The sequence below is a fragment of the Humulus lupulus genome, chromosome 4 (genome assembly GCF_963169125.1).
Source record: "Humulus lupulus chromosome 4, drHumLupu1.1, whole genome shotgun sequence".
Lineage (NCBI taxonomy): Eukaryota > Viridiplantae > Streptophyta > Magnoliopsida > Rosales > Cannabaceae > Humulus > Humulus lupulus.
This window is the reverse complement of record NC_084796.1, coordinates 228,730,743-228,747,434: the sequence shown is the minus strand read 5'-3', so window position 1 is coordinate 228,747,434 and position 16,692 is coordinate 228,730,743. Positions and strand designations below refer to the sequence as shown.

At 32.5% G+C, this 16,692-nt stretch overlaps 1 protein-coding gene across 1 annotated transcript; it reads right to left on the bottom strand.

The window, feature by feature from the left end:
- Positions 1-15,376: 15,376 nt before the first annotated feature.
- LOC133829436 (uncharacterized) lies at positions 15,377-15,917 on the bottom strand. The gene is made up of 2 exons (XM_062259172.1): positions 15,643-15,917; positions 15,377-15,560 (listed from the first exon to the last, which is right to left on the bottom strand). The coding sequence occupies exons 1-2, from the start codon at positions 15,864-15,866 to the stop codon at positions 15,422-15,424; spliced, it is 363 nt and encodes a 120-aa protein (XP_062115156.1). The 5' UTR covers positions 15,867-15,917; the 3' UTR covers positions 15,377-15,421.
- Between the last annotated feature and the right edge of the window lie 775 nt (positions 15,918-16,692).

The following is a 16,692-nucleotide window of genomic DNA, read 5'->3' as shown; positions in this document are numbered from 1 at the left end:
CTACCCATTTCGAAAATACTCCTTTAATTAATTTTGTCAATATTGTCAAATATGCCAATAAAGGATTTTACAATCTCCCCCTTTGGCAATTTGATAGACAAAATTAATTCAAAAACCTGCAACACAAATGTTAGTGATAAGTAAAGAGAAAGAACTCCCCCTGCAAACATGCATTAACTTATAACAAACATGTAAAGAAACTGTACTTAACTCCCCCTCAAAATAAGAAGGTCCAGAGTTAAACAAAACAGCAAACAAGCAGGTTTTGGAAAGTATATACTCTCCCCCTTTGTGTCTTTCAAAGAAGCCAAAGAAACACGAGAGGCTCGAACAACAGCTAGTTCTGTAGCAACAGTTCCTGAATCTGGGGGAACAGATGAGAATTCAGGAGGAATGTCATCTGAGGCAAACATCAGAGATTGAGTAGCAGGGGTCTTCTTAGAGGAAGCTCCACGAGTTTTTCACTATTTTTCCTTCTCTGAAAAGTAGCAAACACTTACAAAAACAATGAGAGAAAAAAATAAGAAGACGAAGACTTAGAGAGATCGTGGGTGAGAAGGAAAAGGGTAATGGCAAGCTTTGTAAGGACAACACTTACCCAATTTGGACACCCACGGCAATAAGCGGTTTCCTTTTTTTTTTTTTAACAATTCTAAACAAGGTACAAAACAATAAAGATACAAATCATGGAATTCCAAATTGAGAAAGAAAAAATAAATTCCTTGGAGACAAATAATATATTAAATCGCACAAAATAAATGCATAATTTCACATAATTACCACAATGATTCGGTCCACCATGAATTTCCTTGTCAAATTTTTTTATATTATTATTTTTATTTTCATTTTTTTTATATATGCACAAAAATAAAACTCAACAAAAAAATTCTACTTTGATCAATGTGAGTCATCCTGAAAAGAATAAAATCAAGCAAAAGAGAATAGGTGTTAGTGTATACCATGGATAAGAACACTTGTGAAAAAGAAAAATTGGAAAGAATATTCGATAGAAATAGACCACAATTCAGTCACAAGCACATATTCTTAAGTGAATCAATCAACATGTATGAGGCTTACACACATTTTTTTTTTTTATAAACTGTGTACAATTTTTATTGCATTGTTTCAAGCATAAGTGTGTGACGGTGTATGCAAGGGAACATTGCCCAATGACAAATAAGTCTTTTTCGAAATTAAAAATAATTGTAACCCATAAAGACGCTGTCACACTACACCAGTGGTAGCCCTTTTCTATGGTAGCGTATCCTCTTTATAACTCCGAATTACAAAGTTCCAACTTACTCAAAAGACGACTTTCACACACTGATGTAGGTAGCTCTATTCTTTCACAGGAGCTTGAAACAATGCTACACAAAAGGAAGCTCAAACATTAAACATTGATTAATTTACTCGAATATGCCTTGGAGGAATTGATTAAATTTCTCTCAATAATATACAACCAAAGGTTCATAAACACAAGTCAGATTATCCAGCTTGACACACAACAAAATTTTCAAATTGATTGACAATTTTCTTAACCTTAAATAACACACATTTGATCAAGCGGACAACACCATAACAAGAAAATTTAAAGAGAACAAACCCCCAAAGATTTTCGGAGGAAATCAAAGCGAACCAAATCAAGAGCTTTAGTGAAAATATCTGCAATTTGTTTATGTGTCTCAATATATTCCAAGACAAGAACTTTATTTTCAACTAATTCTCTTATGAAATGATGACGAATATCAATATGTTTAGTACAGGAATGTTGCACAGGATTTTTTGAAATATTAATTGCACTTGTATTATCACAAAAAATAGTTAAAGTGTCAAGATCAAACCCATAATCCGTCATCATTTGCTTCATCCACAAGAGTTGTCCACAACAACTTCCTGCTGCAATGTATTCGGCCTCAGCTGTTGAGAGAGAAATAGAATTATGTTTCTTGCTGTGCCAAGAGACTAGATTATTTCCCAAGAAGAAACATCCTCCACTAGTGATTTTTCTGTCATCAGTGTTACCTGCCCAATCAGCATCACTAAAGCACACTAGATTAGGGTTAGTTTCTTTTGAATACCAAATACCATAATCAGTAGTCCCATGAACATATCGAATGATTCTTTTGACAGCTGTAACATGAGACTCCATGGGATTTCCTTGGTACCTGGCACACACACCAACACTATAACTTAAATCAGGTCGACTAGCAGTGAGATAAAGAAGACTACCAATCATGCTCCTATACAGTGTAGGATCAACTTTGACACCATTTTCATCTTTGGATAGCTTCACAGTCGTTCCCATTGGTGTTTTGGCAATCTTTGAACTTTCAAGTCCAAACTTTTTGACCAAGTTCTTAGCATATTTGCTTTGAGAAACAAATGTGCCTTCATCTAACTACTTGACTTGCAAACCTAAGAAATAAGTCAATTCTCCCACCATGCTCATTTCAAATTTCTCTTTCATTTGTTTCACAAATACCTGCACCTCATTGTCAGAAGTAGAACCAAACACAATATCATCAGCATAAATCTGAGCAATAATTATGTTAGATTTAATATTTTTGATAAATAAAGTTTTATCTACTCCACCCCTTTTGTATCCACGAGAAACAAGAAATTGAGTGAGTCTCTCATACCAAGCCCGAGGGGCTTGCTTCAAACCATAAAGAGCTTTCTCCAATTTGTAAACATGATCAGGTGCATGAGGATCTTCACACCCTTTGGGTTGTTCAACATATACCTCTTCATTCAAGATCCCATTGAGAAATGCGGATTTGACATCCATTTGGAACAACCTGAAACCAATCAAACAAGTAATAGACAATAATAATCTAATTGATTCAAGTCTTGCAACAGGTCAAAATGTTTCATCAAAGTCTATTCCTTCCACTTGTATGTACCCTTGTGCCACTAATCTTGCTTTATTTCGCACAATTGTACCAAATTCATCATATTTATTCTTGAAAATCCATTTTGTACCAATAATATTGGTATTTAACGGTCTTGGCACAAGAATCCACACTTTGTTTCTAAAAAATTGTTCTAATTCCTCCTCCAATTTTCATCAGTTAAAGCTTCTTTCCCATTTTTAGGCTCAATTAGAGATAAGAAACAAACAAATTGAACAACATTACTAAACCTTCTTCATGTTACCATATTGTCTTTTGGATTTCCAAGTATTAAATCTGCTGGATGATTTAACTTAACTCTGGTTGATGGCTCCTTTTGGACTTCATCCAAAATAATATCTGGAAATTTCTTTTCTGTCTGTCCAGCATCTGTTTCATCGGATTCGCGATCTATTGGAACAGATGGACCAGACGTTGCAACAGTAGTATCACTGACAGAAACTTCTTCGTGTTTTTCAGTAGGTTCATCAGTAAACCTATCAATTTCTTCCTCAGTAGAAAACTCAGAAAAATCCATGGCATCATCAATAACAACGTTAGCCGACTCCATTACAGTTTGGGTTCTCATGTTATACACACGATAAGCCCTACAGTTAGTGGAGTATCCAATAAAAACACCTTCATCACTCTTAGCATCAAACTTACCAAGATTTTCTCTATCTCTCAAAATGTAACAAACACATCCAAAAACATGAAAATAAGCCACACTTGGTTTTCCTACCTTTCCAAATTTCATATGATGTTTTAGATGTACTTGGACGGAGAAAAACATGGTTTATGATATAGCAAGCAGTGTTAATTGCTTCTGCCCATAACCGTTTGGTCAATTTTTTGCTATTTAGCATCACTCTAGCCATTTCTTGAAGAGTGCGATTTTTCCTTTCTACAACTCCATTCTGTTGAGGAGTTTTGAGAGCTGAAAACTCATGAGATATACCTGCAGACTTACAAAAATCATCATAGACAGAATTCTCAAACTCTTTACCATGATCACTTCTTATACGAACAATTTTTCCAATGTTGCAATCTTTTTCAACTTTTAATTTCAAGCAAAGAGTTTTAAATGCATCAAAAGTATCAGATTTTTCTTTCAAGAAATCCACCCAAGTATATCTAGAAAAATCATCCACACAGACAAAAATATACCTTTTCCCATTTAAACTCTCAATTTGAATTGGACCCATAAGATCCATGTGAAGCAGTTCTAAAACTTTCAAAGTGTTTATGTCAGAAACACTTTTATGTGTAATTTTTAATTGCTTGCCAAGTTGACAACTCTTGCACTTACCGTCAGATTCTTTACCTATCTTAGGTAAACCACGAACAATCCCTGCATGTGACAATTTTTTTAAGGCTTTGAAATTTATGTGACCAAGTTTAGCATGCCACACATCAGTGTTATTTCTCACAACAGATTGACACATAATAGAAGGCAAAAGAGTATAGCAATTGTCATTAGATCTAAAACCTTCAAGAACATTCTCATCATTCTTGTTTAAAACAAAACAATTCTCTTCATCAAAGTTAACAGTATAACCTTGATCACAAATTTGACTTATGTTAAGTAAGTTAGCTTTAAGTCCTTCCACAAGTAACACTCTTTTGATTTTAGGTAACCCTTCAAAGTTAAGAGTACCCATTCCAAGAACATTACCTTCAATTCCATCCACAATGCATAGGTTTTATGTTTGTAAGAATAGACCTGTCACCTGTCATATGTCTTGAACAACCACTGTCAAAGTACCAAAAATATGAAGAAGCAGATCTATCATATTTACTAGTAAAACCAGCAAAACAATTATTCTTTTTTATCCATATTTTCCTTGATTGAATATTTTTATTTTTTACTCTTTTGAAATTATCAAAATAATTGAATTTCTCAAAATATTCATTTTTGGAAAAATTCATAAGAGTAAAACACATAGGTCGAATATAACCCTTCCTACCACAAAAATGACAGATTGGAATGAATTTTTCAAACTTACCATTGGATTTACCTGCTCACTGTGTCCTTTATGTTGGAACAACAGATTTTAGTGAGGATGACATAGGAACATCAGACGATAGCATCCCAACCGAGATAAATACAGTTTTCTTTGATTTTTGAGAACTTGAAGCACCAAGTCCCACATGACTCCTTTGACCTGCATTCTGTATATTCTCAAAAACAGTTGAACCGGGGTTAAGCATTCTAACATTTTTCTCAAGAGTATCCAAATCTTTAGACAACTTATTAATTCCAACATTTTTTGAAATTATTTCTTTTTCAAAATTTTCATTTAAGTCAGTAAGTTGTTTAATTTCAAAGGATAATTCTTTATTTTTGCTTACCAATGGCCGATTTTCAGAACACACTTTCACCCATGAACCATACATCTTTTTTTAAGATTCACTCAAAGACTCATCATTCAATTCAGATTCATCACTATCAGAATTTTCTTCATCTTTTGAAACATTATTCAAGCAAACAATTTTTTCATTTTCAGATTTAGAAACAGGTAAAATAGAAGTGAAAGCGACATTACCTTCCTCATCTTCACTACTTTCTGAGTCATTATCACTCCAAGTAGTAATCATACATTTTTTGTTCTTTTTCAAGGTGTTTGCACATTCAGACTGGATGTGGCCAAATCCATCACATTCCCTGCACTGAATACCCTTTTTATTAGTTTGAAAATGATTAAGAGAAGAATGATTACCTTTTGACGGCTTGCCATTGAACTTCTTATTTCCTATCTTTTTCATATATTTTTTTAAAATTCTTTGCAAGCATTGCCATTTCATTATCACCATCTTCATCATTTGATGCTTCTTTTTCAGTACTTTTGAAAGCTATGGTCTTCTCTTTCTCTTTGGAAGTACTTGGCTTGTCTTTTTGACGAATCTTTTGATTTAACTCAAAGGTACGAAGTGACCCCATCAATTCTTCTACTTTCATAGTACTGAAGTTTTTTGCCTCTTCCATAGGAGTGAGCTTAACATTGAACCTGTCAGGAAGAACTCGAACGATTTTTCTAACAAGAACAGAATCATCAAGTTTCTCACCAAGTGCAAAATACTCATTAGAAATATTAGATAATCTCTCATAAAATTCAAAAAGTGTTTCAGAATCAGACATCCTAAGGTCATCAAACCTAGTTTGTAACATAATAAATCTAGATCTTTTGACATCTACAGTTCCTTCAAACTGAGTTTGAAGAATTGTCCAAGCATCTTTAGCCGAGACACATGTGGAAACAAGTTTAATAAAACTTTCTCCAACACCATTGAAAATGGCGTGAAGAGCTTTATTATTATAACTGGATAATTTTTCTTCTTCTGTATCCCAAATAAGTTCAGATTTTACCTTTGTGCCTCCATCTTCACCTTTTTCGGTAGGAGGTGACCATCCAGACAAAATTGCTCTCCATGCTTTCTCATCTTGAGCTTTTATGAAAGCTCTCATCCTAACTTTCCAATATGGATAGTTTGAGTCATTAAGCAATGGAGGTCGAGACACCGAACTACCTTCTGCAAAGAAAGACATTTCACACAAAACATATCAAATGGAAAATAACCACAAGATCTCACTAAGAGTTTAGTGAACTGCTTTGATACCAATTGAAATTCCGTTTTTTAAGATTACCAACTTAATTATTCAAATTAAATAATTAATTGTTGAACTGTTACAGAAATGTTTAAACAGATACAAAGACTGTTTGAACATAAACCAGATATGTTTAAACAGTTTGTGACCAGAAGATAAAAACGAACATAAAGTAAAGAACACACGAATTTTTATGTGGTATCAGCAATCTTTGCAGATTGCTACTAGCCCACGAGGCCACGCCCAGAGAATGAAATTTATTAGAAGAATATCTAAACGATTACAAAACCAAATTGACTTATACAAATAAAGACTCCCTCTTGAATTTGTCGCAACTGTTGTAATCTAAACTCCTAATCAAATTTCTGAAGTACTAAGATCTTGAACTCCCTTCAAATCATAACACTTGCACTTTTCCTCCCGAAAAGTGACTCACGAACAAGACTTCTCCCGAAGCTTGATGACCAATGTCCAAGTGTGTTCAACCTGCATAATTAACACAAATAAAACAATACAGAAGTACACTGTAATAAACCACTAAGAACTTCCTGGACTCAAGTTCTTCACATAATAAAAAGTCTCTCTAAAACTTGAAAAATATTTGGAAAATAATACACCAAGAGAGATAATCAAAAACCAGCGACCTAAGAATGATTATATACTTTTTAGAATCCCTTTAGGTCGTGGAAAACAAATCAGAAACCAATCAGCCAATAAATAGAAAATCTTCCAAAACAGGAAAGTCAGAATCTGTTCAAACAGACTGACAATCCGTTCAAACAGATTCATTGAACCTGGACAGTTTTTTAAACCAGTTTCCCTAAATAAATAAGGAAACTATATATATTTTATCTCTGCAAGCTGTACACGATTTCTGCATAAAATAAATCAGATCAAAAAATAAAATAAATACCAATAATTTCCAATTTAAGAAAATATATTTTTTTATAGGAAATTATATATTTATTTTATTAACATATGTATAATAATCTGATTATAAAAAGATACATTTCAACAAAATAGAAAATTACCAATTTTCGAAATTTACCACTCAATATTACAAAACAGGAAACTACCTATTTCGAAAATACTCCTTTAAATAATTTTGTCAATATTGTCAAATATGTCAATAAATTTTTTTACAAAATACATTATATTAAATTACATCAACAAAAGTACGAAGATGCATTGGAGCCGCATGCATTGCTAGTGCACCATCTTAGCAATACTTTTACAAAAATCTACAACTTGGAAGTTGACTTAGAATTTCAAATTAATATTACAAACTTTCAAGTTGCATGCAATTGAATAAAATCACTTCTCACCAATTGCACTTCACGTGAACATATAATTCTATCATATAATGAAAAAGATTGAAAGGCTCCTTTCCAAAAAAATAAATAAAAAATTAAATGTCTAACAGTTATACTTTAAGATTGTCATATATAATTAATAAGGATTTTGACTTGCAATTTAAAATAGTAAAAATTAAGTATATTTCTCTTTGATTTGGTTTTGGTTTTCTCTTAATCTAGATGTGTTTGTTGGGGTTAGGCAAACGCTTAGAAGTATTAAACAACATAGTTGCACACGCAGATTTAATCGATTAAGACTGGTCAAACCAATAAAGTTAAAATACAACTTACAATCAAAAGTGAAAGAAACTAAGCTGAGAGCTTCTCCTACCCATTATCTCATACATGGTGTTGCACCAATACTAAAATTAAAAAATTTTAGTATTATATTTTTTTTCCATTCCAACCACAATACCAAAAATTACACTAAAAAATATATTATTTATTATTATATTATTTTTTAATAAAATAGAATATTCTTTTTATTATTATATTATTTTATCTTTTGTATATTTAATCAATTTCAATGTTAATTTTATTTTCTTATAGTGCAGAGTAAGAATTTTCACACAAATTAAAATAAATTATATAAAAAATTAATTATGAAATATTTGAAATTTTATTTAAAAAATTAAATTATATGTATATTTATAATTTAAAAAATCCAACATAAAATATAGACTCAAATAATACTAATATGTTTATATATATATAAGATATAAATATATTTATATTTAAAAAAAAAAATTGCCTTGTGAACAGTGCACGGCATATATGCTGTGTCACTATTGACACATGGCTAAATGCTGTTAAGTATTTCGTTTGGTTGGAGGCATTTCAGCACACCAACTCCATATATATGGGTTAATCCCGTTTGGTTGCAGATACTCTTATCTAAATATTATTGTATCAAACCTATACTAATCATTTTCTTTCCCGTATATATTTAGCAAAATTAACGTATCCAATATCATTATTAATTAATGATATTTTATAATATTTATTAAATTTAAATACATAAAATTTAATATTAAGCTGAACTAATAAATAAGTGTCATCTATTCTTGTGTGTTGACAGAGCTTAGTAATTCTCTTTTATTGTGTTCTCTTTTCATGATAAATTGTTGGATAAAGTAGGAAGGAGTTGACATTTAGGGAGGCGTATTCAATGATGAGTTGACTAAAAAAGGCATCAATTGATCAGGTGGGGCAATTCCCAATTGGGGTAACATTTCAAATAGTGCATCATATTATATTGTTTGACATTTCAAATTTATTAAACAAATATTTATAAGTAAAGTACACCATGCTCCTCTTAAAGACCTTCACACCTATCATTATATGCATATAAATGAATCTTCGATATCACATTTTTCTTCTCTATTTCTCTGCATTTCTAAGATTTTGACTTTTATTATTTTACTTTTGTTATTTCGTACTTTTTTATTCTTTAAGATTTGACTTTAACTCTACTTGAAGGCTGCACCCCCACTTTGATTTTTCTTTTTCTTTTTTGAATTAAATGCGTATTTTCTCTTCTTTTACATTTATTTTTATGGAAATCCAAACACGCGTGAAGAATTTAATAAGTCGTAGATTTTGATTTATTAGACTCCAAAGTCCAAATACTGGTAAGAACATAGACCAAATATAGAACTTAGAGTAGAATTAAATAATTTATTTAAATTTTCGCGTTGGAGAAAAGTAAAAAAAAAACAATGGGACTACGTAAGAAAATTCAGGAAGGACTAGTTATATTTTAGGAAAAATTAATACATAAATATTGTTTCTACCTTGAATTTTAACAAGAAAAGTTTTTAGGAGGGAAAATAGAAGTGAAAAAATTATGGAAAATGTTTTTTATAAATTTGATAAGAGATTTTTTTTAATATTTTATTTTTTTATAGATTTATATAGTTATTGTAAATTTTAAAAATTTATACTACATTTAAGTTTTAATTTTTTTAGAAATTTTTTTTTTAATTTGTTGATTCAATTCAAAAATGAGAAAATAGAATCATTTGAATTTCATTTTTTCCCTCTTAAATCTCAAATCTCTCCCCCGATCCCCTTGAAACCGTTTGCTCCATGACCCACGAAGACAAACGGGTCCCAGTTTAAAGCCCTAATCTCATCGGCAATTGTGTCTGAAGATCAAACCTCACTAACAACCCCAACCATATTCATCCAACCCATCTCCATCTAACCCAACTCTATTTGACACCAAATAATCACAAATTTAAATCAAAAACAATGTTAGCTCTTGCAATCACAACAATATCAGTTCACACAAGTATATACGAATTTAAAGTCAAAATTTCAACACTAACTCTACAAATGGTTGGTTGAAAATCAGCCAAAGAAAAATGAACAAGAAAAAAATCACAGCTTCAGACTTGTTACTACACAACCTAGCTCCTTTCCACGTCGGCGTGGTCCCTAAATGCCATCGACTTCGAGCATATCCCTAACCCTTGATATCGTTCTCGTTCAAGTCATCATCATCGTGAGGTTGAGGTTGAAGATAGAGTCGCAGTGAGGGGATGGGGTGAGATTTTTTTTCATTAGAATATTTTAAATTTAGTTAAATTAGTTTCTACTATTTTTTGTTTCAATTAATTTATTGAATTTTATATTATTTTAAATAAAATAGATTTTTAAAAATATTTAATGATTTAAAAATTAATTGGCCCAAGTGCAGCCACGTGTTGCACCCCATAGGTATTTTTGCTGCAATTTTATTTTACTTAAAATACATACATATTTATGCTGTAAATTTCCTAATATTTTATTTATTTATTAACACTAAAATAGAGAACAAATATATAGTTTTTAATTAGTCTAATAATTAATTATATTTTAGTAATTTTAACATTTAAAATTATAGATAGATTATAGCTTGTTAAACCATAGTTTATATTATTTGAGTAAATTTTACATTTTATTTTTTAAAAAATAAAAAATAAAAATTTATTGATTTGAAATCAAATATAAAAAATATATTAAAATAAAAGTGTGATTGAAGTAAATCATACAAGACTATATCAAAAATAAATATATACATATTTCTACATGATTAACATTGAGGGACAGATATAATAAAAAAGAGATGAGAATTTTTTTAAATGATATCATTATAATAAACAAAATCATCCGATCGATTTCTTTAATAAATATAATATCTAATCAAATTCAAATTATGTTTGTTATATAAAAAGTTATATACTCATCTTTTTATTTCATTATTTTTAAATTTGAATTATCGTATCATTAGAAGATATTTTATCCATTTACCCTCTATAAATATACAAATTTACCAAGAAGAAACTAAAAACAAAGTTTGCTTGCACTGTCATTTATCAAATTCTCTAGTCTATATATTATTAGAAAGAAAAAGAAACTATGTGGGGGTTGTGGGCATGGCTGTTGTCCTTCTTCTTCATCCTGAGTCTGATATTACTCGTGGGTTTTCAGCTTATATGCTTGATCGACTTAGACTCTGACTATATCAACCCATATGATTCGGCATCAAGAATAAACATGGTTGTTTTGCCAGAGTTTATTACTCAAGGAGTTCAGTGCTTATTGCTTGCTCTCCTAAGACACTGGCTCATGTGTCTTCTGCATATCCCATACCTTTATTATAATCTCAGACAATATATTCAGAGGCAGCACTTGGTAGATGTGACTGAGATCTATACCCAATTGAGAGTGGAGAAGAATAAGCGTATCGTCAAGATGGGATATCTCATTTTTCTATTCGTCTTCTCTTTGTTTTGGTTGCTTTACACCCTTGGAAATCACTACGACGATGATTATTATAACGAATATTTCCTATATTTTATATATGTACATGTAGATCTTATATTGTTTGATTTTGTAGTTGTCCCTTTATTGGAGTTAACAATAATCTTCATTTTCTCTTTTGAAAGATTTTTTAAAACATTCATGATAATTTACCTCTAAAATCATGATATAAACTTTTCATAGTCCTTGTAAAATAGATGATTTGAATTATAATTTCGGCTAGAATAATTTTTTGAAAATTTCTTAATATAAAAATAAATTAAAATTACAACCTATTCAAGTGCTGAAAACAAAAATAAAATTTCTACCATAAAATCCTCCCATATATAAATCATTTAAAAATAATAAGCAAGTAAATTAAGAAAGAGAATGATTAAAAATTAAGTGATGCTTCAATATGTATATATTGCTAAAGAAAGAGAGAGGTGAAGAAATTTAGATTGTCATTATCTTCTAGACGATAACTATATATATATATATATTATAATATAGTATCTTTACACTTTTAAAGTCTTTATTATATTTTTTTTATTTATATTATCTATATAAAAATAATAAAGCCCCTAAAGGACCCGTGAATGTTTTTATTATTATTTTATTTAAAATTCATACCATTGGTTCCAAAACATACCAAATAGATAAATATTTAAAGTATGTGAGATTCTGAATGCACGATTTAAAAAGGAAATTTGATAAATCATGCTTATATTAGCTTAATAATTAAAATTTAAACTAAAGTTAACCACCATATGATATCAATGCTCATCTTTCATTTAATACCAAAAATACCCCTCTCATAACACCTTTCCTCTCTATTCTCCCTCTTCCTCTCTACCTCTCTTCACCATACCTCTCTTCACCATACATTCTCTCTCACTCTCTCTTCACCATACGTGTTACACACAAGATTTTTATACTAAAATCTTGCAAGAAAGATACACATTCGGACATTGTGGATTGTTTGAGGAGAAACACCAAGCTTTGTGTTATTTTTGCTCATAGTGAAGAGATTAAATGGGTAAGTGATTTTCTTTGATTCTTGTTGTTGTTGGTTGCTTTTATGATTCATAATGCTGTTTAGATGTTGGATCTGTAGTTTGTTGGTATTTTTGGCTGTTTTTTTGGGTGAAAATCGTGTTATGTGAAAATCTGCGTTTTCTTGGGTTCCCTGAGTTTTTTTTCTAAATGCCCGATAGTGTCCGATATAAGCCCGATACAGGCACGATAGTTGTTGAGTTTCAAGGTTAGGGATGAAGGTCCGATGGCAACCCGATGGTTGCCCGATAGTTTGGTTACCCGATTGTTATAAAGGTACGATGGCTACCCGATGGTTGCCCGATTATTATTTTAAATCTATACCCCCTTTTGAGTATGATAATGGATCAATAGTAGTCCGATATGTGCCCGATTGTTATTATTAAGTTACTGCGGGCCTAATAGTATGATGGTACACGATGTTACCCGATACTTGCCCGACATTAGTGTTTTAAGTGATCTAAAACATTGCCCGATACCGCCCGATATGGGCCGATACTAGTACGATGCCAAAACATTTGAACTAAATTTTGACATTTTATTGCCATTTACTGATTTTTTTTTTCTTTGTACATGATAGGGTCAACTTTGTTCGCGTACTTAATGTATAATGGTGTTTGGGAGCGTGAAGGTAGAGATTGGGTTTTTAATGGAGCCGAAAATTTAACGTTCGAGTTGGAGAAGGACATAACTTACTCACAACTTGTTGAACTTTTGTACTCAGAGCTGGAGGTTGACAAAGTGCAGCATGACCTGAAATTAGAAGTGAATTATAAGTACATGAAAGGGTTAATGTATCGGCCTGAACTTATAAGGAATGACAAGGGTGTAAGCTTATATTTGTCAATGCTTTTGAAGAAGCCGGATGAATTTGTTCCCCTTTTTGTGACTTTGGTGGAGAAGAATATCATTGTTGATCGTAATCCTCCACCAAGTACTGTTAAGGATACTCGTAGTGAGGTTGGGACTTATGTTCCAGAAACAAATCTGGAGGTGCTGGTAGCCACTGCTGTACCTGAATCAAACCCTTTCATACCGACAGTTGATCATGTAGCACAGATGCCATTTCATGATGATTTTCCTGATTGTCCTGACCCTAAAAATGATTTTGAGGGCAATGACGATTTTCTTGATTATCCTGAACCTGATGCTGATTTTGATTGCAATGAAGATGTAAGAGACAACCAAGAAACAGAGGTCCGTTCTCAAGCTTTGAGCCTGAGTCCACTGTCGTACCAAATACCGAGGAAAACAACATGTTGAAGTAGACCCCGTAGAGAAGATCGCCAAACACCTGGTACTAGTAGTAGTCGTCCAGACGGAACAAATGATGCTAGAGAATTTAGTGATCCACTCTCTTCTTCGACATATTATAGTAAATTCAAAGCTCAGATGTTTACAAGAGAAGACATTGAGGATAATAGTCACTATATATCTATGGGTGGCACATCGGGCGGGGAGATTCATTTAGGAAAGTTTTTCAGAGACAAGGAACATTTAAAGAAGGTTGCTGGCTTGTTTGCAATGAAGAAGGGATTCGACTTTATAGTTAAGAAGTCTGGTACTGATGTTTGGTACATTACATGCAAGGATCCTGATTGTGGGTGGAGGTTAAGAGGGAAGAAGAAGCAACTTTCTAACATGTTCGAGGTGACAGCATTTGAAAATGTACACACATGTTCCCTCGATGTTCGAAAAAAAGATAACCGTCAAGCATCACCTTTGGTAGTTGCCGAACTGATCAAGGATAAATTCTCAGTTAACGGTTCAGATTATTTAGCCTCCAAAATAAGAGAAGATATTAAGAATTCTTTCGGGATCGAAATGAGTTATGAGAAGGCTTGGAGATGCAGAGAGAAAGCACTCCACATAGTTAGGGGTACACCTGAAGCTTCATATTAGAAGCTACCTAGGTACTTGCACATGCTGCAGTTGAACAATCCCGATTCCATTACTGATTTCAAGGTAGACGAGGGTCGCTTCAAGTATTGCTTTTTTTCTCTAGGTGCTTGTAGGCGGGGATTCAAGTTTTGTCGACCTGTTATATGTATTGATGGGTCCTTCTTGAAAACTAGGTATGGTGGCCAAATGTTGTGTGCCGTGGCATTGGATTCAGACAGCCACATATTTCCGATTGCTTTCGCAATAGTTGACAGTGAGAACCACGACTCCTGGACCTATTTCATGAGGAAGTTGAAACAAGCGATTGGTGATGTTGAGAACTTAGCATTCGTATCGGATAGGCATCAAAGCATTGTTCATGCTTTGGAACTTGTCTTCCCTGATGCACCCCATGGCGCATGCTAGTAATATTTGTTATGTGCTGGATTTTGCAGGTTATTTTCTGTTTTTTTCTCCATTATGAAACTCTTAAATATGTAATAATCCAGTGTTGGTTCGATAGTGCACGATGCCGGTACGACAATACACGATATTTTTTGTTGTATGATTATTTAAATGTATCTTACAATATGGTACGACGTTGCTCGATGTAGTACGATAGTTAATGTACGGCATTAGGGTACGATAATGTACGATATTGGTCCGATAATGGTACGATGGTATTGTTTCAGTACAGTTTCGTAAAATTTGTGAGGCATGTGAGGGTACGATAGAGTACGATAGTGATCGACAATAGTACGATGCAAAGATTAAGCACATTAAAATGTAGTAATTACAAAAAGAGCAATCAAAAAAATTATACAATTCAAAAAAATTAAGACCGTTCAACATAAGTTTTGGTAGAATAAGTCTACACACCACCTTTGCCTAAAAAGTTTCATATTATTGTCAGTTACATTATCAAATGGTAGTTGTAGAAGCTTATGTTCAATATGCTCAATTACGTAACATCCGCAATCGCCACTGCATTAGAAAATAAACAATAATTTAATAAATTTTGTAATTAAGAAATAATAATTAATATGTGATATTTAATAAAGTTCACCTGGATTTTGTTTGCGGTACGAATTCACGTGGAGTGAGTTTCCAATCGAAGGGTCTGACCTGGCTCTCTGATGCTGTCAACTGAGGCGCGAGTATAACGTCATGGTTCTCAAATAAACCGGACTGTCGCAAGACCGACGGGAAAATGGTACACCAGTCAACCATCAAGCTGATCAAATTGTTTTCGGAAATTGATCCAATACTGGAGTCAAAGATGTTGAGCATCCACCCATTCAGGTCTGCCTCTACAGCTACCCAATGCAATTGGTCTTTCAAGAAGAGGGAAAAATAAATGAACTCCTTGTTCTGCCAACTCGGTAAGAACTGGACTGCATCACCCCTAACCAGGTCCAATATACTATCATCCCAACTAAATCTAGAGTAGTCAGAACCTGGAAAAGCGTCCCACCGAGCCTTCAATGATTCGGGAAAAATTGTAGGCATAACAACACATTTCTCAGGGTACATGTTAGGATAAAATTCTAGACGCCTCCTCATGAGATGGAATGCTGCATCTAAATGCTACATTAAAGGAAAATTAAGTCAGTAACCACATTATCGTACCAAAATAAATAAACAAAAAACTATCAGACATGAATATAGTAACTATCGCACCCCAATCGTACCATAATCGTACCCCAATCGTACATGAATATAGTAACAAAATAACAATAATAAAACCTTCTATCGTACCCATATCATGCTAATGTCGTACCATCATCGTACCTTTATGGAAAAAACTAGTATTATACAACATCGTACCCACTAGCGTCCCACTGTCGTACCATCATCGTACATTATCGTACTACCATCGTACCTATATCGTCCCACTACAAATTCTAAAATCACGATGGTAATAGTAACTACTTAACAAATTATATCGTACCCCTATCGTGCTAATGTCGTACCACAATCGTACCATTGACATATAAACAGTTTATAATTTGACACTTATAATTATCGTACTACCATCGTACACCAATCGTACCTATATCGTACCACTACATATAGAAACATTTAAATAAATTTTCAACATTATTTAATTATGAAG